At 43.7% G+C, this 26,568-nt stretch overlaps 2 protein-coding genes and 2 long non-coding RNA genes across 8 annotated transcripts in view; 2 read left to right on the forward strand and 2 right to left on the reverse strand.

The window, feature by feature from the left end:
• The window catches only part of CEP152 (centrosomal protein 152), a 43,552-nt gene extending 27,561 nt beyond the window's left edge, over nucleotides 1-15,991 (reverse strand). The window contains exons 1-10 of one of the 4 annotated variants that reach the window (XM_083411793.1): nucleotides 15,844-15,916; nucleotides 12,277-12,389; nucleotides 7,828-7,955; nucleotides 6,400-6,491; nucleotides 5,671-5,740; nucleotides 5,170-5,502; nucleotides 4,224-4,383; nucleotides 1,737-1,877; nucleotides 919-1,058; nucleotides 49-249 (exon numbers count right to left, since the gene is read on the reverse strand). In XM_083411793.1, coding sequence (XP_083267919.1) covers nucleotides 49-249; nucleotides 919-1,058; nucleotides 1,737-1,877; nucleotides 4,224-4,383; nucleotides 5,170-5,502; nucleotides 5,671-5,740; nucleotides 6,400-6,491; nucleotides 7,828-7,929 — 1,239 coding nt within the window. In that variant the 5' untranslated portion in view covers nucleotides 7,930-7,955; nucleotides 12,277-12,389; nucleotides 15,844-15,916. Of the gene's footprint in view, nucleotides 1-48; nucleotides 250-918; nucleotides 1,059-1,736; nucleotides 1,878-4,223; nucleotides 4,384-5,169; nucleotides 5,503-5,670; nucleotides 5,741-6,399; nucleotides 6,492-7,827; nucleotides 7,956-12,276; nucleotides 12,390-15,843 lie in introns of those variants that run through there. The other 3 variants (XM_083411794.1, XM_083411795.1, XM_083411796.1) reach the window with 3 other exon arrangements.
• On the forward strand, nucleotides 11,299-15,064 carry LOC310663924. Its single transcript, XR_014504679.1, has 3 exons — nucleotides 11,299-11,434; nucleotides 14,401-14,529; nucleotides 15,019-15,064. It is a non-coding gene; the product is annotated as an uncharacterized lncRNA (long non-coding RNA).
• Nucleotides 15,992-17,956: 1,965 nt separating the features above from the next.
• SHC4 (SHC adaptor protein 4) overlaps nucleotides 17,957-26,568 on the reverse strand; it is a 55,973-nt gene continuing 47,361 nt past the window's right edge. For both annotated transcript variants that reach the window (XM_083412023.1, XM_083412022.1), the window contains 3 exons: nucleotides 23,908-24,087; nucleotides 21,560-21,801; nucleotides 17,957-19,883 (listed from right to left, as the gene is read on the reverse strand). In XM_083412023.1, coding sequence (XP_083268149.1) covers nucleotides 19,734-19,883; nucleotides 21,560-21,801; nucleotides 23,908-24,087 — 572 coding nt within the window. In that variant the 3' untranslated portion in view covers nucleotides 17,957-19,733. The remainder of the gene's footprint in view (nucleotides 19,884-21,559; nucleotides 21,802-23,907; nucleotides 24,088-26,568) is intronic.
• LOC310663939 lies at nucleotides 19,813-20,787 on the forward strand. Its single transcript, XR_014504697.1, has 2 exons — nucleotides 19,813-19,940; nucleotides 20,312-20,787. It is a non-coding gene; the product is annotated as an uncharacterized lncRNA (long non-coding RNA).

Genomic DNA, 26,568 nt, shown 5'->3' on the forward strand with positions numbered 1-26,568 from the left:
TTTCATGCCCTTTGTGTGATATTTCAATATTGCAAACCTCAATCTGACCTGCTCTTGGAATGCTATATTCCTAGCATCCAGTTTCTGTTGCAAAGACAAGGCTTGTTCTTCATGTTTCTGTTTGAGTGCTGTAACGATCGCCTCATGCTGCTCTCTTGCACGCTGGAGGGTGTCAGAGCGTCGAAGTTCCAAGAGCTGCTGCTGCATGGTTTCCATTGCAACTTCTGCAACTTTAGACTGTTTGATCAGCTACAAAAACAAACAAAAATCAAACAGGAACATGTGTTAGTTCAAAATGATTCCCTAGCCCCTTTAACAAAATTAAATTATTGACATAAATTCTCTGGTTACAAACTAGTCAACTTCTTAAATAGAATGCCATATCATGTTACGAAGCAAGTATTGCGCAACTATATTCGGCTAAGAATATCCATAATAATCAAGTTTTTAAAAATGCTAATACATACTAAAAGGCCAGTTTTGCTTGAAAATGTGGACTGTTTGCATACTTCTTTCCCAAAGCAATTTCCAGCATGTAGCTTTCTTCAAGACCATGATGTCACACACTTTTCTTAGTCACTGATTAATTTCTGGATGATTACTGTTTCTCCAAGATTTTGCTACCAAACGTTATCTGAGATGCTATCAACAATGAGATACAAGAACCCTTTGATGGTTCTTTATCTGCTGCTTAATATGATCTAACAACATTATAATTGGATTTAGTTGCAGACTGTATCCTGTAGTTCCCCTTTTAGTATCTCTGATATCTTTCCAAACAATCCTAATCCAGTTGAGTCCTACTATATATGGGTGATGGCTCTTTTTTTCTTTATGACATCACCAACAAAATTCTGAAATGTTGCAGTACTTTGGCAAATCTTTTAATAACTATGAGAATTGTAATAGTTACAGTACCTGCTCCTCGTTGGCAGCTAGCGTCTGAATTTGTGTCTCTAAAGCTTTTATTTGGCCTTCAAGCTGAATTTCCCTTTCTTTGGCATTTTGATGGAGTTTTTGACTTTCCTGGAGACTGAGACACATGCCATCTTTTTCATCTTTTTTAAAAAAGAAAGAAAAATATTTAAAACCTCTTGATTAAGTTTGAGAGGGTGGGGAAAAGGACTACAATGTCTACCTGTCAAAATGGCCCATGGGTAGTGGGAAGACCAAATGATCTTGCCCACTGGTTGAATCCTGTTCCCTCCCCCTGAAATAGTCAGTCCCTGCTCACACACGATTGTAAACATTAATACAATGATCAGCATGGAAAGAATGAACACACAATGTGTCTCTAATGAAGTAATTTAATTTTAGGGTCAAGATTGGTGTAGTTCTAATTTAATGAACACACAAAATACAGTTCGGACAATAAATTATAGCAAAATAACAATGTGCTGCCTTGTTTATTATTTGTAATAGGCACTTCAATATTAACTCTTGCATATCTGGTCCTCTTACTGCCCTTTTGGCATTTTATCTTTGTTATTTCCCAAACTTCTAACACACCTCTGCCAAGAATGCAAGTGATCTCGGTCAATAATCCCAAGTGGGAGTGAACTGCGGAAAACAGCCTCAAATTCCAAATCGGGATTCCTTCTGGATCTAATCTGGCCTACGGGCAGGGGGCTCCCCATCACTGCCAGAGAATAAAATATTTTATTTCTAAGGGAGCTAGAATCCTCACAAACCAAACCAAGACTCTGCAGGTTCCTCCCCAAGGCAAAGAGATTTACCTTTTACAATTGCAAGCTGATGAGACAGATACCTAATCTGCTGGGCTCTTTCTTCCAGCTGGTTATTAAGTTCTTCCAATTTTCTTCCTTTTGCTTTATTAAGAACCTGAAGTTGCAGAATCTGCATGTTGTCTGGAGAGTCTGTGAATTCAGATACAACTTTCAAACATCAGATATTAAAATATGTATGCTTTCCTCAACTAATATAAATATGGCCATATTTTTTTTAAATGGGGGGGATAATTATATCTTGATAAAAATATCAGAAGTTTTGCCAAATGCATCTTTGCTTCTTTTTAATTGATTCCCACCCCCCATCACAATTGGATGGCAGAGCCAACTATGACACTTATATGCAGGGATCAGAATACAGTGGTACCTCGGGTTAAGTACTTAATTTGTTCCGGAGGTCTGTTCTTAACCTGAAACTGTTCTTAACCTGAAGCACCACTTTCGCTAATGGGGCCTCCCATTTTGTAGGGATGGGTAAACATAGATGCTGGCCTGAGTGCGCAGGGCTGCTGAAATAGCTGTTACTTTTGTCAAGTGAGCAATAACATGCCTGGGTGCCTACAGATGTTGATTCATAGACTAGAAGGAATATGAATATATCTACACAAACACACACATATTACACACACCCACACCACACACCCACACTTAATTCACCTTGCTATGATAGGATGAAATGAAATGAAATGATACAAAGAGGCTGTGTGTTTGTCAGAAGCGCTTTGTTCTTTTGATGTGTGTCCTGACTCCCCTTCTGAAATCTAGCATGTGCCAAAATCGCTCTATAGCAGGGGTCAGCAACCTTTTTCAGCCGTGGGCTGGTCCACCGTCCCTCAGACCTGGGGGTGGGGGGCGGGCTATATTTTGGAAAAAAATTATGAACGAATTCCTATGCCCCACAAATAACCCAGAGATGCATTTTAAATAAAAGGACACATTCTACTCATGTAAAAACACACAGATTCCTGGACAGTCTGCGGGCCAGATTAAGAAGGCGATTGGGCCGCATCCGGCCCCCGGGCCTTAGGTTGCCTACCCATGCTCTATAGGGTGGGAGGAGTGCAGGAAGAAGGATAGAAATATTAAATCCTAGGTGCTGTGGAAAGTGGTGTTGGTTTTTGTGCTAAACGTAGGGACTGTACAAAGAATCACATTGTCCTTGTGAAACAGTTCTTTTTTCATTGAGAGAGCCTTGAACGCCTGGCTGAGGTAATACTACCTGGAATGCCACTTTTAAGGAGAGTAGGCACAGAGAAACCAATCTGGTGGGTTCAAAAGGAGGCTGACCTAGCACCTTCAGGTCCATGCGTAGTCTCCAAGTCAGAAATCTGTGAACTGTTGGTCAGCTAAGGAGTGCTTCCCTTCTGAGGAATCTTTTCACTTGTAGATGTGGCCAACAGACCTGTGGCTCACCTGGGATAGCACTGAAGTTAGTGCAGAAACTTGGTGTCTCAGTGTGTTGGGCTTGAGGCCCTGTTCCACGCCAGATTATAGGAACTGCAAGAACTCTGAAGCCAGGTGCCAGTTTGCCCATCCGCTTTCTATGGCACCATCTGGAAAAGGCTCCCCACAAAAGGCCTCATAAATCCAGTTAGTTGATGCCTTCTGGAGGCCAGAATTGTGTCAATCACCTGTGTAGCACGTCCAGTCTTCTGGAGTCTTTGCCTCTCAACCTGAGAGAGGTCCAATATTGGCCTGGATTTTGCAAAAGGCATGCCTGTTCAGTGTTCACTCTCCTGGCTGGATATAGTCTGATTAAGTAGTCTGTTGTACTGTGCTGTGTTACAAGCAAGGCCAGGTTTTCTTCTGCAAAGATAAGGAAAGCTTGTGCCTCTTTTAGGAGCAAGCATGATCTGCTGTCCCCTTGATATTCTAGGCATGCTTTTGTGGTTGTGTCTTCTGTCAGGACCAACACTTTTGTGGCAAATGGTGACTGTGAAGTGTCTTGGTGCTAGACTGACTGCCCTGGGCGCTAGCCAGTTTATGGTGTGTGTTGCTTCACTGCTTAACCAAGTTGTTTGCGCCCCTTAGTGTTGGCAGTGTGCATTTGGTTAGCTAGGATGGATCCAGCCACCAGCTCAGAGACTGTTTCACCAGCTTGTGTGTGCATCTTCATCATTGCAAAGGTTTTTCCAATTGGGAGCCAAAGAAAACAGTAAAGAAGGAAAGTTAGGGTTGTTGTTTTTTTAGAAAATACTTGAGAAAAGGAGCAAAAAAGAGATAAGGGCAGTAGCAGGAAAGGAAGCCAGCACAGACCACAGACAAAGAGAGCAGACAAAGAGAGCAGAGCAGGGGAAATATAGCCACTTTAGGAGAAGGCAGGGACTAAACTGAAGAAGCCTAAAGGGAAAAGCACATACAGATCAACTAGTCACATGTCCCTGACTTAGGCAAATCACAGGGCACTACCATCTATAAAGGATATCTCATCTGCTACCCTCAGAACATCAATTCTTAGAGTAATTAACAACTTACCCTCACCAGTACCCAAAAATTCTTGTTGCATCTCTTCAAATGCATCATTTCTTCTTGTTGCATCTGGAGAAATAGGGACTGATTGCTGGATGTTATTCTGATATGGCTTATATACTACTTTGTAAGGCTCCACAGTTGTTTCTGAAGTGCCACATTGCAACTACAACAAAAAAAATAATTTCTTTAAAAAGTAAAAGTCGCTTCTTACATTTGTTATCAGAGTTCCAATACCCAATTATGAAATATACATGTACTGTATAATGCCACATATAAAGGAAGCATATATAAGCCCCACTTCCCCCTTTAATACATATGACTGGATTCCTACTCCTTGCCTCTCGTCACCCATGTACTTTATTTTTTATTTTATTTGTTTTTTCTGTTGTTTTTTTTTTACAAAGTAATAATCATAAATAAAGAAGAATAAAAATGTGCACCCCACCACCAAGACCATTCCATTGCAACTATCCAACCTCCCAAAATTTCAACACCTCTTGCAATGGTCTGACCCCTTTCCATTTTAACAGTACAAATTCTACAAACACTTTCCATATCTCCTCAAAAGTATTTCGCCTGCGTATTCCTCATCTTACCTTAATGGCACATGTTAATTTATCATTAATAGCTATATCCCACACCTCTTTATACACCCATCTACTTAAAACACTTCCTCTGTTCTCTATATGTTTCTGATACCAGGCTCAAACAATATGTGAAATGTAGTACCCAAGACCTTAATTTGGAAACCATTACTTGGAAATAAGCCCTAACGATTTCAACAGAGCTTAGACCCAACTCAGAAGTGCCAGATTTGCTAGTTGAAAGTTACAAACTGACTTAATCTTGAGGTTGTAGTTTTCTTGCAATGCCACTAGTTTTTACAACTCTGGAAGATGAGTATCAGGAAATGAGAAAACAAAATAGCAGCTTCAAAGAGTCTACATACCTTCAGGTTTTCCTTCTTAGCATCAATGAAATTGTCTGCTTTGCTGTGTTGCTTACTGAACTCTTGCTGGTGACCATTTGTGTATGGCCTAAAGTTTTCTGGAAGGTGATATATATTGTCTTGTTGGTAGTGGCTAGATGCTTTAAACCCATCTCCTCCCAGATACACTTCATCAGATCCATCCTCACTAGCTCTGCCAGAAATCTCGTACATGCTTTTATCTTCATCTTCATTGTGATGTTCTGACCAGTCACTGCCATGCATTTCACCTTGGAAGTTGCCTTGGTCATATAAAAAGCGCTCAGCATACAAATTCTGACCCTGTTCATAGTCCTGTGAATAAAGTTAGTTAGCACAACTGGGTACTAGTTATGTTACAGCTAGAAAAGTTTGTAAGACAACATGATGAATAAATTATTATTTTGCAAACCTGAGCAAAGATAAAGATAAACAAGCAAGCAAGCATGCCAATCTAGTCCACTGTATGTCGTATTAACTTACACTTGGTGGATTTGTTGCAACTGGATGATCATTCCATCTGTTGGCATCCTGATCCCAGGGTTTCTGTGCTCTATAAAGAAAGCACATAGAGCCATAGGAAACGTGTGAGCATATGTAGCATTATTGTGATATACTGTATTTTTCGCTCTATTGGACGCTTGGAGAGGCGTGCACGGCTAAAGAAGAAGCCTGGGCAGCGAGCGGGATGGATTGCACCTGCTGCCTGGGCTTCCTCTTTAGCCTTGCGCACGCGGGAGGCTGCGCAAGGCTAAAAAGGAAGCCCAGGCAGCGAGCCGGATGGATCATGCTCGCTGCCCGGGCTTCCTCTTTAGCCTTGCGCAGCCTCCCACGACTGGAGAGATTGCGCAAGGCTTTTCTAGAGGAGGGAGAAGGGACTGACTGGCCGCGTCAGTCCCTTCTCCCTCCTGGGGAAAAGCCAGCAAGAGCCGCGCGAAGCTTGTGTGTGGCTCTTGGGGGCTTTTCCTGCTTGCCTCCCCCCCTGCATTCGCTCCATAGGACGCACAGACTTTTCCCCTTAGTTTTTAAGACAGAAAAACTGCATCCAATGGTGCGAAAAATATGGTATATATTATTAGCTGAACTTTTTTCTTCGTCTGGCCTCCTACTCAGGCAGTTGATGTTGCTCATATAGTTACAGTGAGTGCCATTTGAAAATTTATACACTGTCAGGAGTGGGTGGAGGATAATAAAGAGAGTCAAGTTTCTTACTGTTCATGGTCCTCGGGTGCACTGTAATCAGAGAGGTGATCTCCGCTGTCTTCTAGCATATCATGGGGAAGGTCTGTTAATAGCTGCTGCAACTGAAATAAGACTTATTATAGTTACATAAACATGCAGAAGGTTGGACTAGATGATCCTCAGGGTCCCTTCCTACTCTATAATTCTATATTTATTTGATTCTATGGAGCACATATCCACTAACTCGACTTGTGCTTAAGCCAAAGAGGTTTTGGCACCTTCAATATCAAAGGAATTAAACTGAGAAGGCATGCTACATTGTTCTGGAAACACCATACCATTATAATATTGCCACCACAGCACATATTATTCTTTCTCTGCTGGGCCATGAACATTTGCACAAAAAGTATGGAAGATATTCATTCTCATAAACAAGGCAGGTGAGATGGAATAGAACCATAGTAACACATTCATTTATGGGAGCTGACCTATTGCACAACCTACACATAGATGCCTTGGAGGGGCATGCTTTGCTGCTACCCAAAACAGGAAGCAAGATTAGAATTCATCAACTTGTTCAGCACAAAGTTGCACATCGGAAATATATCAAGAACTGTAAGATTGTAGCTCAAGACAATTAGGTTGCATACAGACATGGCTGCAGCAGAACTCTGCTAACTGGATGCTTCATAGGCAGAATTCAGAGAAGGAAGCTGTTGTCGTTGCTACTAGTTGCCCCTGCATCTCCTTATATTACGCCCCCATGACTGCAAGAATCTGCTCTGGAAGGTTTGGGGACCCTATACAAGTGTGATAGTGCTGTGGGATGCAGCAGATGTCTCTGTTGGATCAGAGTCCCTTGGGGGAATGGAAAGACTGTTTGCGGATTGGACACTCTGGACCCAATGCCTGTAACTGACTACTTGAAAATAATCAGGAGCGATAGGTTACCCAATCACCAGTTTCTTTGTATGAGCTTATCCCTCCTCTATTCTAGCACTCCATTCCTCACATTTCTCAGAATACAGGGTGGGAAATTCTCCCCCAGCCCTCTGTCTGTCTCTTACACCCACATCCACCTCAACTCCTAGATGACTTAGAGAAGCCAGGACAGGTAGCTGATTTGAATGTTGCACTGTTTGTCTTGACATGACATTATATTGATATGAAAGCCTGCCTGAGGGAAGAGGTGTGTGCCAAAAGCTATCCTATCCTCCTGGCCTGAATACTGCCTCCTGCTTAGCTCCCGGAATTGATGGAGGGTGGGGTTTTATCAAAGGTAAAGGAACGCCCACAACTGCTGCTGACTTCAGAAAGGAGTTGCTGCTCTTCTAGACAGAATCTGTCTAGACAGAACTATATAACTGCGTTACAAGAATGGTAATACCCTTCCCCAGTATTTCTTTGTTGAGGAAGTTACTTTTCAGCAACTAACTAAAATAAACTTTCTTTACTTACTTGGAGCAAGGAATCCTGTATAGAGTGCACCTGTTCTTCCAAACCTTCAGTGAGGTTTTGGTACTTAGAATGGATCTCAACTGATACATCTGTGCAGTACATTTTCTTTTTTTCACGTTACTAGAAAACTGTACACAACATAAGCGATTATGGTGTTTTAAATTAGATACCCAATTTTTCTTCATCCTAAATCTAGCAAACTTTATCCTAAAACTATACACGTTTGTTTATTAGAGGAAAGCATCAGCCCACAAAAAGAATAACAGGCAAATAGGAGAAATGCCTCTCTCATATTTTAGAGTGTGATTACTATATTACAAATCAAGGGGTAACCACATAAGACTGCACCAAAACCACCAGGGAAACTATACTTCTTCTTTTTGGCATGGGAATCAAGATTCTAAAGTTATCAAATTGTCATCTAAATGTTCTCAGACGTTCCAAGCTATACACTATCAACACCTTTTTGTTCAATGTTTACAATTACTATTTCTATATTGACTAGGGATTCAGTACTGCACAGAACTGAAGTGAAGTAGATGAGTTTCTTCTAAAGCAGTGTTTTTCAACCTTTTTTGGGCAAAGGCACACTTGTTTCATGAAAAAAAATCGCAAGGCACACCACCATTAGAAAATGTTTAAAAATTTAACTCTGTGCCTATATTGACTATATATAAAGTAATTCTCTTGAATAGGAATCAAATAAACACAAATCAAATAAACACAAACACTTAACATCAGTGGTGGGATTCAAAAATTTTAGTAACCAGTTCCGACATTCAAGCATGGTTTAATATTTTTTTCTTTAATGGCAAACAAAAACGTTGCGGACCGTTCTCTGCTCAGCGGGGATCGATCCGCTGATCCCCGCTGAGCCGGCGGATGAGAGCTCCGTCTCCGCACTGTGTGTGGAAAGGGAGATGTCAGATCCCCGCTGCTCTCTATGGGGAATAGAATGAGAGCGGACCGCCTGTCCGCTCTCATCCGATCTGATCCCCACCCAGGATGGATGGAAAATAGGGAGGACACAGTCCTGCGCCCGCCTAGTGGGCGAAAATTTGACATTTTTATTTTTTTTAAATCTTTCGAATTTTTCAATTTTTCCCACGGCACACCAGGCAACATCTCATGGCACACTAGTGGTTGAAAAACACTGTTCTAAAGATCATCTCTGGGACGCGGGTGGCGCTGTGGGTTAAAGCCTCAGCGCCTAGGGCTTGCCGATCGAAAGGTCGGCGGTTCGAATCCCCACGGCGGGGTGCGCTCCCGTTGTTCTGTCCCAGCGCCTGCCAACCTAGCAGTTCGAAAGCACCCCTGGGTGCAAGTAGATAAATAGGGACCGCTTACTAGTGGGAAGGTAAACGGCGTTTTCGTGTGCGGCTCTGGCTCACCAGAGCAGCGATGTCACGCTGGCCACGTGATCCGGAAGTGTCTTCGGACAGCGCTGGCCCCCGGCCTCTTAAGTGAGATGGGCGCACAACCCTAGAGTCTGTCAAGACTGGCCCGTACGGGCAGGGGTACCTTTACCTTTTAAAGATCATATCACAAGAGGCAGCTGGAGGGGAGCAGTAAACCTTTGGAGAGCAGGGGATGCTGGAACTGGATAAGTCAAGGTATAAGAACAGAGAGAGAAGGGTGAGAAAGGCCATGGAAGGTTTTGAAAGCAAAACTGAGGACCTTGCACAGGATTTGGGAACTGATAGGAAGTCAGTGTGGGGATTTAAGGAATATGATGACAAGAGAGATGAATAATTTTAGTAGCAAAATGTGAGTTGACCAACGTGAGACAACAGAAGGCCAGAAGTGGGAATACAAAAGATGCCTAAGACATTGATTAATTTTTGCTGGGAGAGGGGCAGGGAGAGAGGAAGGGCTGCATTTTTATACTGTTGTAAAGGAGAAAAGATTGCGCCTGTTGTACAAGGATTTCAGATCATCTCTATGCAGGGTTTCCCAAACTTGGATCTCCAGCTGTTTTGGGACTATTGTTCCCATCATCCCTGACCACTGGTCCTGCTAGCTAAGGATGATGGGAGTTGTAGTCCAACAACAGCTGGAGACAAGTTTGGGAAACCCTGCTCTATTGGATTAGACAAGGGATGGAGAATCTCAAGGCCAGAGACCAAATGCAGCCCTCTCCTTCTGCCCCTTAGGACTATTTGTAAGCAACAGGCTCTTCCTGGCCCTGTTCCCCACCATCAAGCATTTCGCCTGGCTGGAATGTGCCCTTTACTATTATAATCCCTCCTGAATGAAGATATAAATATAGATTGATAAATACACAGTGTGTGTGTGTATACCTATCACTTTGCTGTGGCTGGAAAATAGTCTGCTACATTAAGCTAACAAATCACACCCACTGGTCATGCCCGCTTTTGCCTCTAGACTTGCTCACCACTGCCATATGGTCCCCTTCTTCCTGGCATGCTTATATCACAGGTTTGGGATAGGGGGTATACAGAAAAATGTCCAACCAAGTCAGTCCCCATTTGCAGTATGAAGTGGTAGTACAGCCCATAAACATGTTTACACCTCTGCAAAAATTAGGGAAGCATGTCACCATCCTGGTGGAAGGCAGGGAATTAATTCAGTTAGTAATCAGCATACCTAAAGGAGGGAAAGTTGGGAGTTTTTAAAGCCACAGAAGGTGGCTTCAAAAAAAAACAAAAATCAAGGGTCTGGTGAATTCCATTTGATATCTGAACATGAATGCATTCTGGCAAATTATCCTAGTTTACTACTTTGAGATAAATACTGTAGCTGTGATACCGTGAAAGCCAACAGCAAAGTGTATTAAGTGGGACAGGAAGCATATCCAGCAAGGAATACTTTCCCCCTTTAATGACCAAACTAGACAAGGAGCAAACCAAATTCTATGCTGATTATTTAGCATTAATGCAACAATGACAGGAGATTGTACTGGTCAGCTGATGGTGGTGTAAGAGCCACTCTGGTTCTCTAGCACCAAATCAATTCAAGTATCTTGCTGCAATACAATTAACCAGCAATAGTTTTCCTATAAGCCCTCTTGACACAACTCCATTTAGAAATTAGCAGATTTGTGTGTTTTTTCTCTCTCCACAAAATATACAGAACTCTCAGAGAAAACTGATACACAGCAAAATCAGTTACATGTGCAACAGGCACCCTAAAACACTAAATAAATTAAACTAAATGTATAAGAAACACATACTGAAGTGCTGCATAGAACAGCAGAATCTCTCTTCATAACCAAGAGAGGCACCCACATTCCTAAATACTCCAGATAAGAGAAGGCATAATTCACAGTTCTGTTACAACAGCTGACTCCAACATGTACAGAAGCTTAAGAAATAGCAAATGACAAAAGCACTTTATTTAAAGGTGTTTTTTTAAACAGCCAGCCACACTAATAAGGAGCTGTTTCGGTGACATCATGAGACACTCAGGTGTAATTTCAAAAAGATTATGATGTCACTAGAAATGTCTTTCCAAGACAACAGTATTAGTCTTAACATAAAGTAGATTTCTGAGGTGGAGTCCAATCCCAGAATAAGAAAGTCACAGAAAAAGCTCAACAACTATACAAGTTGGACCTGCCATTATAGCTGTATAGCAGACATGCTAGGTCAGTCATATTGTAGAGCTGGAAAAGGTTCAGAAGAGGACAACCAAAATGATCAAGAGCATAGAGCAACTCTTCTATGAGGAAAGGCTACAACATTTGGGCATGCTAGAGGTATAAAGATTATGCATGGCTTAGAGAAAGTGCATATAGAGCAGGCTTCCTCAATCTTGGCCCTCCAGACATTTTGAGACTACAATTCCCATCATCCCTGACCACTGGTCCTGCTAGCTAGGGATCATGGGAGTTGTAGGCCAAAAAACATCTGGAGGGCCGAGGCTATTCTTTCCTTTCAATATTATGTTCTTCCCTTTCAAACTTTCTTAAAAGTTCAACCAGATGATTTTAAGACAAGATAGCTGCTGGCTGATGCAAATACGTTCACCAGCTATAGAGCTATTGTGGCCAGTAGCTGACCTGTTCTTCATGAAGTTGTCTGATCCTCTCTTAAAGCCACCCAAGTTGGTGACTGTTGCCATTTCTTGTGGAAGTGAATTTCAGAATTAACTGTGCTCTGTGTGAGGAAGTACTTTTCTTTCGTCTGTTCTGAATCTTTCAACATTCAGTTTCATTGAATGCCCACAAGTTTAATTTCATGAGAGATGGGAAAATTTATCTCTCTATATATCAGGCTTCCTCGTGAATTATATAATGAACTGTTTATGATATACTGCTGGGCCAGATGGGTCATAGGCCTGGTACGTCAGGCTCTTAATATGTTCTAAATCATTTCCAATGTGGTCCTTAGTGCTGAACAAGTCATCTACCTCAGCATAAGAAAAAAGGAAAGTTGGGGGCGGGGAGAGAATAAGAAACATGAAGTTTTGGCAACTCTTTGTTTTTACCTCTTGCTCCCTAGCATAGTCCTCCTGGTCATATTCTTCATCTTCATGTTGTACTTGCAAAGCTGCGCTGTCAAAGTCAAGTGACATGTTTGCAATAATGTTTCTTGTTTCACCTGTGGTGGGGAAAACAAAAATTACACAACTGCTGTCAGGGGTTCAGGAGCAGAGGCACAGGAGAGGGAGGAAATGGAGAGCGAAGGGGAGGAGTCCGAAGGAAATGTCAGCGATGACAGCGATCCGAGGTCTCTGAGTCTGTCCAGTGAATCAGAGGATTCACAAAAAGGGGCTCCCATGGTCAGGGCAAGGGGAGTACCCAGGGGGGCACTTCAGGGAGAAGGGGCCAGAGGGGACTCAGAGAGCAGCAGCTGGAAATCTGGACCAGCGTCCACACCAGAGGGAAGTAGGGGGGAGGAGTCCCAGGCATCGGGATCAGGCGGCGCGCTACCAGCGGGAGAACATGAGGCAGGATTGACCACGCCTCCGTCAGGGAGCGAGGAAACGGTTAAGAGGAAGGTTAAACGCGCGCGCGCGCCAAGTTCAAATGTACAGGAAGGCGGCACAGTTGGCAGCCCGGGTAGGGAGCCAAGTCCTAAAGCCCGCCGAAGAGAGCGGGAGGAGTCAGGAGGGTCAACGTCTGCGTCAGAGGAGTCCAGGAGGGAGGAGACCCCGGGGGGCAGCAGGACCCAGAGGAGAAAGGAGAGAAGGGAGAGGTGGAGTAAGATTAGAGTCTTAAACTGGTGTACAGGGGGCGGAGATTCAGACGGAGCTTCGCCGGTCTAGACTCTAGACGTAGAGCTGGGGCGCTGAGGCTTAGAAATGGAAACTATTCTTCAATAAAGACTTTGATACTTTACTACCGGCTAGCGTTGGTCCTTTGTGAGCTGGGACCAGGAGCCAGCTCTGACAACTGCAATTAATAATAATAATAATAATAATAATCTTTAGTGAAAGAGGAAAAGAGCCCTCAAACATACAGACACCGATCCTAAAGCGACGTTGCCATCATAGCCAGAATTTGTTAGAGCCTTGTTACTTAAAAATTCTTTGATACTGACTTCACCGAGACGGACACGCTCCACGGGTTCTCCATGAAGGAGTGGTTGTTGGAGGGGGATTTCTGGGGCAATGTGGACGCAACGCAACCCCTAAAAGCTTTCAAAAGGCACATAACAGCATAGTAACATAACAGGAGTTAATGTTTGGTTGCCTGCTCATAAGCAGCCATTTGGCCTATGTTACACCTTTTCCTAAAGACTGACCCCCTCCATCCTACCCCATCCCAAATTTTTCATATAACATTCCCTACTTGCAGTTCAAGTGCCAATTTTGTTCAGTTACATTACTATGCTTAGAAGGTTTGGTATTCTGAAGTAGAATATGGTTGTGGTAATTCATCACCAGACAGATACAAATAGCAACTCCCTATATAACCTTGAAAACAGACCATTTTAGTCTCAAATAAACACCTCACTAAACCTTCCAATCACCTCTAAATTTATTCTCTGCATATTATTCTTTAAAAATTAATCTCAATATTTGCTAACAAAATTATTATTTTGCCCCATCTGTTATGCTTTTGATGAGTTCTGTGAAACTCAATTGGTACTTGAGAGATTGAGAAATGCCTTGATGTTTGATTGCTGCATTTTTATAGATCCAACCCAGACTCTTCCACTCTTCAGTCTAAAAAAGCTAGCCTCAAGCATCCAACCTATGAATATAAAAAGCTATTTTATTTTATAGTTGCTTTGCATAGCAATGTTTACAAAAGAATGTGTAAATTGATGGCTTGCAGAGTTTACCTGTTACACTAGCAGGAGGCGGGACCAGGAGAAGTTAGCCAACCTTTTTGGTTCTGACCCTCCAAACTGAAATAAAATTCCTTTCCCTGAAGACCCTGAGAGAGGCTAGAATCCATGAACCTAAATTCAAAGAATGGCCAGCCCTACTCAGCCTAAGTTCAGAAAGATTAGCTTGGGAAATGTATTATGTGTTGAGTGACGGAAACCTTGCTGAGTGAATAAGGTAGCGGGAAATATTTTGTGACGCTCCCACTATTCCTTCAAATTATAACAACATAAGAACAGCTCTTCTGGATGAGGCCATAGGTCCATTATATTCCAGCAGCCTGTGAGTGGCCAGCCAGATGCCCAGGGAAAGCCAGCAAGGAGGACCCAAAAGCTTAACAACACCCTTCCCACTTGTGATTCCCAGCGGCTGGTATTCAGAGGCATACCATCTCCAACAGTGGAGGTAAAAACAGAGCCATCAGGGCTAATAGTATCCTCCATGCATTTGACCAATCCTCTTCCCCATCTCTGGGAAAGCCTTCTCCATTAACTTCAGAATTATATATACTTCCTTACTTCCAACTGGGATTTTGTCAAGCATCTTCTGCAAGTCCCTGGTCACCATTTTTGTTTTGCAAGCCGCTTTGAACGATCAGAAAAGCAGCCCAAAACATTAACAAGCAATGTATGTGTGAAGTTCTTTTGAAAACGTATCAAGAACTACTTCTAAAGCCCTACATAGAACGGCACCTTTATGCAACACAACCCTGTAAATGAGTATTGCTCAAAAGTGTGCCTTATTGAGGCGAATTAGAATTCTGCCATTGGAGCATCTCAGGTTACGCTGCGAAGCTGCAACCCCACATCTATTTAGGCAGGCCAATGGTACGATTGCCACCTGTCCTGTATTTCGGTGCGTCCTGTATTGATACAGCTTTGTCCTGTATTTCAGGTCTTCTCTCTGCCAAGTTAGGGATCCTCTCCAAATGCCTATGTTTGAAAGGGTGTGTGAAAAGTCATGTACAGTGGTACCTCGGGTTAAGTACTTCATTCGTTCCGGAGGTCCGTACGTAACCTGAAACTGTTCTCAACCTGAAGCACCACTTTAGCTAATGGGGCCTCCTGCTGCTGCCACGCCGCCAGAACACGATTTCTGTTCTCATCCTGAAGCAAAGTTCTTAACCCAAGGTACTATTTCTGGGTTAGCGGAGTCTGTAACCTGAAGCGTATGTAACCTGAAGCGTATGTAACCCGAGGTACCACTATATTTAAGCTCCGAGTAGCCAAGCACAGATTTTAAAATCCATGTGTGTGCACGCGTGTATGACATGTATTCCAGAGAATAGGCTGCAACAGATCACATTGGATTGCTTTGAAGTCGCTTCAGCACCAGATGAGAAAATAAAAACCGCCCCCCATTTTGCCACACAGGTGGCAACCCTAGACAAGGAGGCTAGTCAAGGTAAGCGGCTACGTCAAGCTTCCTCAGTTTTAGCACAAGAGCGTCCCTCTTTACCACAGCGAAGGACATAGGCGCCTATTTAAAACATTTTGTTTCTAAAAAAAAACTTCCGTCAGAAAACGGGGTGCGAGTTGCGAATTCGACGTCTAGGCCCGAGGCGCCCCGTTTCCATGGCGACGCCCAACCACCATCACCCCTCCCTGGGCGCCCCCGCCGCGCAGCACCCCGCCCCGGGTTCCTACACGAGCGAGCGAGCAGCGACCCCCCACTTTTTCTTTTCCCCCCCCTACTCAACGAGCAGCCGAGACGCCTCACCTGTTTCCCCGTCCCCACGCCGCTAAAAGCGACCCCTTCCCTCTTCCGCGTGACGACCGAACCTGTCCGCCGTTCTTTGGATGATTGAAAGAAAGGCTGACCAATAGGCAAGGAGACAGCCTTTCCACAAGGCGGGGGAGTTTGAGAGAAGCCGGTAGGCGGTGGGCGAAGAGGCGGGCTTTGCTTTTTGTTTTTCCTTTCTTTCTGCTCCAAGCTCGGTTGCGCCGCGAAGCCTTTCCTTGTTTGAAAGCTGGCGCGGCTGGCGGCGGGAAAAGGAAGCTGCTCGGCGGTTGGATGGAGGTCTCAGCCAATCGGGAGGAGCGCAAAGGACCAGTTAGTTTCAGAGCCGGCTGCGGCTGCGCTCTAAGCACATTGCAGGCTGCCTGTTGGAAGGGGAGCTGAGTGTGTGGTTTTGGCAAATGGGAGGATTTCGGCTGTCTTCCAAATAGGAATTATTCCGGGGCTGGAGGTGGGGCGGGGGGCATCCTCTGTTCTGCCTTCAGGACCCATTCACCTGCTCTTCTTACACAGGGGCGGAACAGAAGGAGCGCATTGTTGGATCAGGCTCAGCAATCATAATCATAACAATTGTTATATTTCTATACACCTCCAAGGATCACAGTGCAGTTTACACTATAAAAACACAAAAAATACATAACACAGTAACAAGCAAAAATAAAAGCCCCCCCACCCCCCATTTTAAAAGGCTGTAGATGGTTTGATTAGCCAAAGGCCTGGGAGAGGAGAAATGTTTTTTCCTGTCACCTAAAGATATGTAATGAAAGTGGCAGGCGATCCTTCCAGGGAGCCACCACCATAGGCGGGGGCAGAACTGAGCTATCTGTGATACAATTGGTCAGTTAGTTAAGTATTTCTATTTATTTGCCCATGGCCACCACAGAAAAGGCTCAGTTGCTGCTCTCTGGACCTCTTGTGGACGAAACACAAAAAGAATGGCTTCAGATTATATTATGATTGCAAGGTCTGAGGTGGTTCATATGGGGAGAGGTCCTTGAGGTGTTGTGGTCCTGAGCTGTTTTGAGGCTTTATATGTAAAAACCAGCACTTTGATTTAGGCCCGGAAATTAATTGGCAGCCAGTACATTTGGGCCAGAATTATGTGCTCAAACAGTCTTGCCACAGTGAGCAAACTGGCCACTGATTTCTGCACCTGCTGATGTTTTCAAACCGTCTTCAGAGGCAGCCCCATGTATAATGCATTGCAGCAATCTAACCTAAAGGTTTCAAGAACATAGATGACATTAGTTAAGCTATACTGTATCTGTCCAGATAGGGGTACAGCTGGGTCACCAGCCCAAGCTGATGGAAGGTGCTCTGCACCATTGAGGCCACCTGAGCCTCAAGTGACAGCAAAGGATGAAGAAATATCCTCAACCTACATACTGTTCCTGTAGATGGAGTGTAAGTCCATCAAGAGCAAATCTCCCCTCACCCATCTGGTCTAAGGAACTGCCCACTAACAGTGCCTCTGTCTTATCTGAATTGATCTTCAATTATTGGCTCTCATCCAGTCCATTACAGAGGCAAGATGATGGTTCAGCACATCCCATGCCACACCTACAGATGTAAGGGAGAAGTAGAGCTGTGTCTCAACAGCATATTGCTGACAATGTACTCCAAACCTTCAGATGACCCCACACAGCAGTTTCATGTAGATGCTAAAATTGAATCCTGAGGAACCCTGCATTGCAGGTTCCATTGGGCCGAACAGCACTCCCCAAGCATCATTGGGTGCCAGAAAGGTGACACCTGTCTAATATTTAATGGGAGAACATTCCAGAGTGTAGTTGCCATAACACAAGAGGTCTGATTCCCAAATTGTGCAGAACAGACCTCCTGGTGAGATTCAGGAGGCCCTCAGCTTCAGAACATAGTGATTAGCTGGGTGTGTAAGGGATGATGTGATCTTTCATGTATCTTGGTCCCAAGTTGTATAAGGCTTTATACACCAAAATTGCCATGAGCAGTGCAGTCACCAACAAGCTATCTCATGCTGCAAGCCTTTTGGTAAAATGTTGGGATTCTCAGCTTGGCATTGTGACAAACTGTGTGAACAGTGTGTTGTAAAAAGAACAGAAACAAACCTGCAAAATATATTTGCACAGACAAAGTTTATTTTTAAATGTCATTATTTTAAAAGCTAACCTTATTTAAGACTTTCATATATCCATTGTTGGGCATCCTAGGAGAGAATCACCATCTATTGCTCTGCCAACTTGTTCAGCTCTTGCAAATACGATTTTGGTGGCATTGTGCTAATATATAAAAAGGAATATACCCTGAGAAAACTATCCTTTCCGTGTGCAGTGTGGTCTTGAGTATGTGCACTTGGAAGTAAGTTCCAGTGACCAGGTTCATAACCATCAAATCCTGGCTTAATAAACCAGCAAAAATACAAGTGCCATGGACCTGCATGCAATGGCTTATCAAGTCAGGATTAGAATATCTGAGTGTGGCCGCTGAGTTCAGTAAATATTACTCCCTAGATGTGTGTGCTAAAGAGTGTAGTCTTTTTCAAAACTCCAAACACGCTACTTGGTCTCTCTGTTATAAAGTACAGAATTGCTCCAGTATATACTAATTTACATAATATTTCAGATTGACAACGGGTACAGAGACAGTGCATGGTGAATATTTATTTCTAAGAAACTTGGTTTCTTAACTTTTAGGAACAAAAGAAATCTAGTGGAGCTGAAAAAGAGCAGCAGGAAGGAGAAATACAGAGCATGCAAAATTTAAAAAGAGGAACGGAAAGTAGCCAGTTTAAAAAGGTCCCCCTGCAAAATAACATATAATCTGTTTCCTTTAGCTTCTCTATATTGTAAACTTACAATGGAATTTGAGAGTGAAAGTTATTTCTGATCCTTGTTGGCATTATTAGTAAAATCATATTTGAGACTCTCAAAAATATTAGCATCTAACTAGGCTTACCATCCATTAAGTCCATCTCTTCTTTTTCAAAACAGCAGCGTGACATGCAAATGAAGCTTCAGCTATCGCTTAACATGTCGTGCTGCTGGTAAAGGCGTAGAAGGGCTTTTTGAAAAGTAAGCAAACCTAAATTTAACCCAGTGTCAGCTTCCGTTTCAAAATTATGCTTAATTGACATACTTAGATTTAGCAAATGTTGCACAAACATTAAAACGTTTAGGGATATTATTATTTATTACTACTAATGAATGAATCTGATACCTTTCTTAAGCTGCAGTCTTTCTCCAAAGCATACTTACATTTCACTGAAATTGATTAATGAAACTGTGAATTTTGGAGTAGCCCTCAAAGAAAGATCAGTATCATAATGGAAGTTGTTGCTGTTGTTTTATCGTTCTATTCAAATTGACCTGTGGTTGTTTTATCTCTCTCTCTTTTTTTTTGGCAGTCATATGTTGTATACCTAGACAAATTAATCAACTAATTTTTTAAAAATCCAGTATAAAGATTATTTATTTCCCCACACCTCCTTGGTTAAAAGGCACATATTTCTATCATTCCAGCCAGTTTCTTCAAGACAGTTTTGCTTTTGCTTGTGATCGTTTGCTTGTGCTTTTGTATTTCATACTGATTCTAAAAATCATTAGAAAGTGATTCTGGTGCTTGGTATCTCCTCTCTCTCTTGCTCTCCAGGGTTTTATTTCTGTAAGGTAAAACTGTTATAGCTGTCCAGATGGGACTGTATAGATGTAAAGTAGATAAACACACTGGCAAGTAGATAACACACAGGCACAAAGTCTTGTGTAACAGCATCTAGAGGCATCATCTATTCTTTGCAGAGCTGGATTCCTAGGATCCATGTTTCAGAATAGCGACTTGAAGTTTTGTTAGGAAAAAGAAAGGAGGAATTGTCTTGAGGATGGCGTAAGCCAACCTAATTATTTGTTATATTGCGGGTGTCCGGTCCCTTTCCTCAGAGGCTGCTTCAGATTTAATTCACTTCCAGAAGAGATTATTGGCAATTTATTTTCCATGTGGTAACGAATAAGATGATCCACGCTGTCAAACACATGATCTTTGGTTCTAACCTAGAAAAGACAGCAAAAAAATCAAAGGCAAACGTTTTTAAATTGTGTGTCAATAAGGTGGCTCTACAGGGACGTGGGTGGCGCTGTGGGTTAAACCCCAGAGCCTAGGACTTGCCGATCAGAAGGTCGGGGGTTCGAATCCCCGCGACAGGGTGAGCTCCCGTTGCTCAGTCCCCGCTCCTGCCAACCTAGCAGTTCGAAAGCACATCAAAGTGCAAGTAGATAAATAGTTACAACTCCGGCGCGTAGGTAAACGGCGTTTCCATGCGCTGCTCTGGTTCGCTAGAAGCGGCCTAGTCATGCTGGCCACATGACCTGGAAGCTGTACGCCAGCTCCCTTGGCCAGTAAAGTGAGATGAGCGCCACAACCCCAGAGTCGGCCACGACTGGACCTAACGGTCAGCGGTCCCTTTACCTTTACCTTTAAGGTGGCTCTGCATCTCAAACCACCATATTGCACCTGCCTTCTCCCCAGCTTTTCTTCCACTTGCAAAATATTAAAAGCCAGAGTTTTGATTGCTATATGCTACATCCCAGTAGCAGCTGGTGTGTGCCTTGTGGTGCTGGAGCAGCTTTGTTAACCAAGCTTCTCAACACAGTGGTCGCTGCTGGGCACTGAGCGGGCAAGGGGCTAGATGGCAAGGAGGTTGGTGCAGTGTGGGTGTAGCAGCAGAGCCAATCAGATGCTCACGCTATTGCTATTCTGTTGCACCACCCTCCCTGCCACCTTGCCCCTCCCCTCTCAGTTACTGGCAGGAACCTCTGCACTGGGAAGCTAGGTGAGCAATGCCACCCAACCTTGTTCCATCCTGCTGTCTGCTTCTACTGCAGGGGTCAGCAAACTTTTTCAGCAGAGGTCCGGTCCACTGTCCCTCAGACCTTGTAGGGGGTCAGACTATGTTTTTTTGGGGGGGGGAGGGGGGAATGAACGAATTCCTATGCGCCACAAATAACCCAGAGATGCATTTTAAATAAAAGGACACATTCTACTCATGTAAAAACATGCTGATTCCCGGACCGTCCGTGGGCCCGGTTTAGAAGGCGATTGGGCCAGATCCAGTCCCTGGGCCTTAGTTTTCCTACCCATGTTCTACTTGAAAGACCTACATTGGCTCCCAGTAAGTTTCCGAGCACAATTCAAAGTGTTGGTGTTGACCTTTAAAGCCCTCAATGGCCTCGGCCCAGTATACCTGAAGAAGCGTCTCCACCCCCTTCGTTCTGTCCGGACGCTGAGGTCCAGCGCCGAGAGCCTTCTGGCGGTTCCCTTATTGCGAGAAGCAAAGCTACAGGGAACCAGGCAGAGGGTCTTCTCAGTAGTGGTGCCCGCCCTGTGGAACGCCCTCCCATCAGATGTCAAAGATATAAACAACTACCTGACATTCAGAAGACATCTGAAGGCAGCCCTGTTCAGGGAAGTTTTTAACGTGTGACATCTTGGTGTATTTTTGGTCTTTGTTGGAAGCCGCCCAGAATGGCTGGGAATGGTGGGCGGGGTACAAATAATAAATTATTATTATTATTATTATTATTATTATTATTATCCTGGATCCAAAGCAGCATGCCTCTAAATACTAGTTGCCAGGGAACAATAACCAGACAATGGTATTTCTGGCACTCTGCATGTCCCCAGTGATCCTCCTCGTGAATACTATATCCATTTTCTTAAATGTTCCTACCTTGCCTTCAGGATCCACCAACAACAGATGTTTCGCTTGTCCTCCTTGTAGCCCACTCAAAACATACTGGCCAGGCGACGTTGTACTTTCACGCACCAAAAAATCCCCATCGTTCACTAAGAGGCTCTCTGCTGCTTTCCTGGTTAACTTTCCATGGTAGCATTCTTCATTCCATAGCTGCTGCTGTATGCCTGCAATGCTTCCAAGACTTGCTAGGTTCTGCTCAACCTCTTCCAATGATTCTGAAATTAAAGTGAAGGAAATGCATAGGTCTGCATTAGACAGTGCTTCAAACTAGCACCAGAACTGGAATATTAATAGATAATGTATAAGATATCAATAGATAATGTGCAAGGAAATAATAAAAGAATCAATTGAATAATTATTAAACTACAACAACACAACAAGATGGAAGAAGTAAAAAAAAAAATCGAGATCACACATGGGTGAAGGGGAGTGGGGGCTATAGGGGAATTTATAAAAATTTCTAATATAATATTTCTCATTGCGTTGCATTTATATATAGCAAAGGGAAGTCTATAGCAATTGGGTATATTTTAATCTAGTCAACTATGTAATAGGCTTATGTTACAAAACAAATATGGATTTTGAATTTGATGTTTGTAATTCTTTTTCGGTTTTGGAATAAAGTTTTTTTTTTAAAAAAAAGCAGCGAAGGAAATGCTCAGGTCTGCATTAGACAGTGCTTCAAACGAACACCACTGGCATTCAATAAACCACCAGTAAAGAGACATGATCTGAATCATGAGAACATAAGAAAAGTCCTGCTGCATCAGGCTAACATCGCATGCAGTGCAGAATCCTGTTCTCACAGAGGCTAGCTAGATGCCTATGGGAAGCCTGAAAGCGGGACCTGAGTGCCAGAGCACTGTCCCCTCTTGTGACTCCCAGCAACTGACACTCAGAGGCCTACTGCCTCCAACAGCCCTTCCAAAACCTACAAAAATGAACTGACTTCCGTGTCACTTAGCTTTTTTGAACAAGGATTCCCAACATTCAGCGATGTTATGTACTGAAGTTCTCGCCCTGGCCACCAGGAGTATTGTGTATGTAGTTTTCACTCAGGTCCACATCAGTTATTTTAGGCGGGAAACCCTGGGTTGTTGTTGCTACATTGTCGACAGCCGGCTGCCTATAAAAGCAGGCCGGCTGAGCTGTTTGCTGTTCAGTTCTGTCCAGCTTACAAATAAAGAGCTGCTTTGGAGAAATCGCTGTGTCGTCTACTATGTTCGCCCACTACATAACAAGCGATGTCTTTACAAAGCAAACTTAAGACACTTTAGCTTTGAAGACACAACAAACTTGTGTAAAATGTCCCCAAGCACTCTTGCTTTAAAATATGTGTTACTCGATCCAGCTAAGATACACCTGGTCTAGGATGCATGATTTGGAAGAATGCCGTCAATCAGCAGGTGACAGTAATCCACCAGAAATTCACCAGTGATCCACAGCCTACATTCTTCTGCCCATCCCTGCTGTAAAACTCAATGGAAACCAAAAAGAAAGCACAAGTTTTATTATTGACTGTTGTGAATATTTGTCTATCAACCAACTGGGAAAAGGTCATTGCACTGCAGTTCACTGGGGAATAGTTTCAGCAATGAGAAAAGGATCTTTAAATTGTAGGACAGTGTAGAGGCTTGCACAATTGTTATTATTTAAACAGTTAACTAGTAAACATAAGGAGTGTGGACAGGAGATGGCCACAGTAAACGGAGGGCACCTTTTTCACTGTTCCCTGCTTGTACTCGGGAGAAACAAACCATTATTCCTGACATCCAAACCACAGTGGTTTGTTTCACTCCCAACAAACCTCAGTGATAAGATCAAGCTTATTCTTAGCTTACCAATCAAGGTTTGCTTGATGTGAAATAAACCACAATTCATGGCTCAGATGTAATGCAAAGCCAGGGGTCATGGTTGTTAGGATTCTTGCCCCATGCTTGCAGTCATGGGATTGTTTTATCACATGACGGGAAGAACCAGGTACTCAGTTTCTCCTTGGAGGAAAGATGGGATATAAATAGAATAAATACTAGACGGACCTGATATGAGGCAGCTTCCTGTGTGTAGAAGGGCAGAAATCCAGAGAAGCAGGGAAGTGGAAGCACCAGCTTATGAAGAGGGTACATGTACACTGTGTGTGGGGTAATAATGGTCATCTGTTACTGCTCATTGTTTTCATTAATGCTAAATTTGGCATTGCTCATCTTGAGTCTCATATCAAGAACAGATGCTTAGCAGGTTTCAAAAAGCCTGAATGACTTTGCAAGAATTCACATTTATTTTAACGCCTCATGGCATGTACTGTAGGAATATGAACGTACTTGAATGGTGAACAGGGCTGCCACAGGTCTGTTCTGCAGTGCAGCTTCTAGTAGTACTAGGTATGGTCTGCAAATTCTGAGTGTTGATATATCGAGGGTCGTCAAAAAGATCCATTTTGCTTGCATTTTTCAGCAACGAAGCATCTTTCTTTGCTCCCTGCCCTTGTTCAGTGCAGCCATCTGCAGTTAATTGCAATAGAAAGAGACTTCCTTTATTTCACAATGAACATTAGTAAAACACTTGACATTTTCCAAATGCGTTCTTCCAAGACATGTTCAAAAAAACCCATGGGCCTACTTATATAATATTTTCAGCACGTGTGAAAAAATGAATTTCTAGCATACCAGGCTATCCTACATAAACACCAATATCAAACTATGATGTTGTGAACTGATTTCTACCACTATAATCCCATCGGCTCAGAACCACAATAGGGAAGAGAATGTATAATTTCCCAGACTCAGTAGGGATGAGGAAGACATTTGATTCAGTTTGCATTTAGAGGTGAACCTAATTTGTACTTTCTGAAATATTCTGTAACTGAAACCCACCCTTCCTTTGAAATTAGCACTTCTCTGATTTTTGAAATGCAATTCACCAGCCAAGCAGTATATACGAAGATACATATACTGGGGTAAAGTTTGCATATAAATGCATTTATCATCTCATGATCCCAGTTGTACAGAGACAGATTTAGGGTACCACAACTGGTTTGGTTGCATAGAGCATTGGGGGCTCTGCAACTTAGGTAGAACGGAAGGCGGGGATGCCAAATTTTGGCGTCACATAGGGCGCTGCAGAAATTTGAAACCCCAAGGCCCATTACTGAATGGAATCCTCCAGGTGGCTCACATAGCAATATTAAAATTACAGCATCTATTGCAAAATTTAAAAAGTCTGTAACAAGCACAGCACACATCATCATTTAGGGCGGAAGAAGAAGAGTTTGGATTTGATATCCCGCTTTATCACTACCCTAAGGAGTCTCAAAGCGGCTAACAATCTCCTTTCTCTTCCTTCCCCACAACAAACACTCTGTGAGGTGAGTGAGGCTGAGAGACTTCAGAGAAGTGTGACTGGCCCAAGGTCACCCAGCAGCTGCATGTGGAGGAGCGGGGAAGTGAACCCGGTTCACCAGATTACGAGTCCACCGCTCCTAACCACTACACCACACTGGCTCCCTTATGTTACATGCTTGAACATATGTTCTCCAGAGCTGGCCCACCCCACCCCCCACACACTGGATAACCCTGATGCTCCCTAGGTCCCCCGGCTGGGGACTGGGGAGGGAAAACTCCCAATGCCCAGGTCTACTCACATTTGAAATTTAATAAAGTTGTGGCTAATTTAATCCCATAGCACGTTGTCTTGAGTCGTTATTCCACATGACGGGGGGGACCGCTCGGGATCTGGGGACTCCGCCTGTCCATGCAATTGGGCATCTGCTGAGGCCCACATCCCTGCAGCAGACCCACTACTACTTTGTCATGTTATTGTTCCTCCTTGGTTCACCTGCTCCTTCTCAGTATGCAAACAAGAGTGAGGAGGTGAAGCAGCACCCTCTTTTGCCTTTCGCTTTCCTTCTGGGTGGCTGTGAGGACTGAGTCTAGAGAGAGTGCAAGTGAATGAGCAGCGGTAACAGTGGCCAAGGTGGGTTCCCTTGGAAATGAGGGCCCATTGAGACCTATCTATGAAATATCATACTGGAAACTTAAGAAGAACTGCATTGTGTCCTTTGAAACATTTGATGCCTACGGACGGCTCTGGGAATGTAACGCAAAGGAGTGTTATGGTTCTCTCTGGACATTTCCCTGTGATGGTGATTGTGTAGAAAAGTGCTCCAGGGCACTTTGAAACAAACGCCTAGTTCACATGCCACATTCTTGACAAGGAGTGTACACATAGCTGTCAACTTACAGATTTGAAAATAAGGGACCAGCAGCCTCGAAAATAAGGGATCAGCTGCCAAAATAAGGGATTTTCCGGGCACAGGTATGTTCAACTTCTGAGCCCCTCAGAGCCAAAGGCAGAAAGCCCAGCCAGCAGCCAAACGAAGCCTCAAGCGGTGGTTCCCACAGCGCAGCAACCCGGCAAAGGGGATGCAGCAAGGAAAACCACCGTCACCTCTCCGCTGGGAAGCACTGAGCAAAGGCGAGTCCCCAGGCATCGCGGCCGATTTGATCAGCACAAGGCATGCAAGCTCCACCCTCCAGTCATTCTTAGACTCCTTATTGGGTGAGCAACACAGCCAAGCAACACAGTTGGAGCCTCCCTCCTCCCTGGCTGGCAGGGAGGGAGGGAGAGGAGCTGCTTCCTTTAAAACCCGGGAAATTTAAGGGACATCATCAATAAGGGACAGCAGCGGGACACGGAGCTGGGATAAGAGAGTTTCCTGCCAAATAAGGGACGGTTGACAGCTATGAGTGTACATCCTCTTCTGCCTGTACCTGCCTCAGTTTTCCACCCCACTTCACTCAACAGTTAATGCAGAAAGACATAGCTAAAGAGCCCTCCCGGTTCCCTCTGCCAACCACTCATTCATTCAACCTAGGTGGAAGGCTGAAGAAACTCTCTCTTCCCCCTCCCTGCTCCATCCTGAAGCACTCTGTTAACCAGGCAGTGTTTCTCTGTCTGTAAAGCACACATTAAAAGCTCATTAC

Source organism: Podarcis tiliguerta (assembly GCF_965153285.1).
Source record: "Podarcis tiliguerta genome assembly, chromosome: 14".
NCBI classification, from domain to species: domain Eukaryota; kingdom Metazoa; phylum Chordata; class Lepidosauria; order Squamata; family Lacertidae; genus Podarcis; species Podarcis tiliguerta.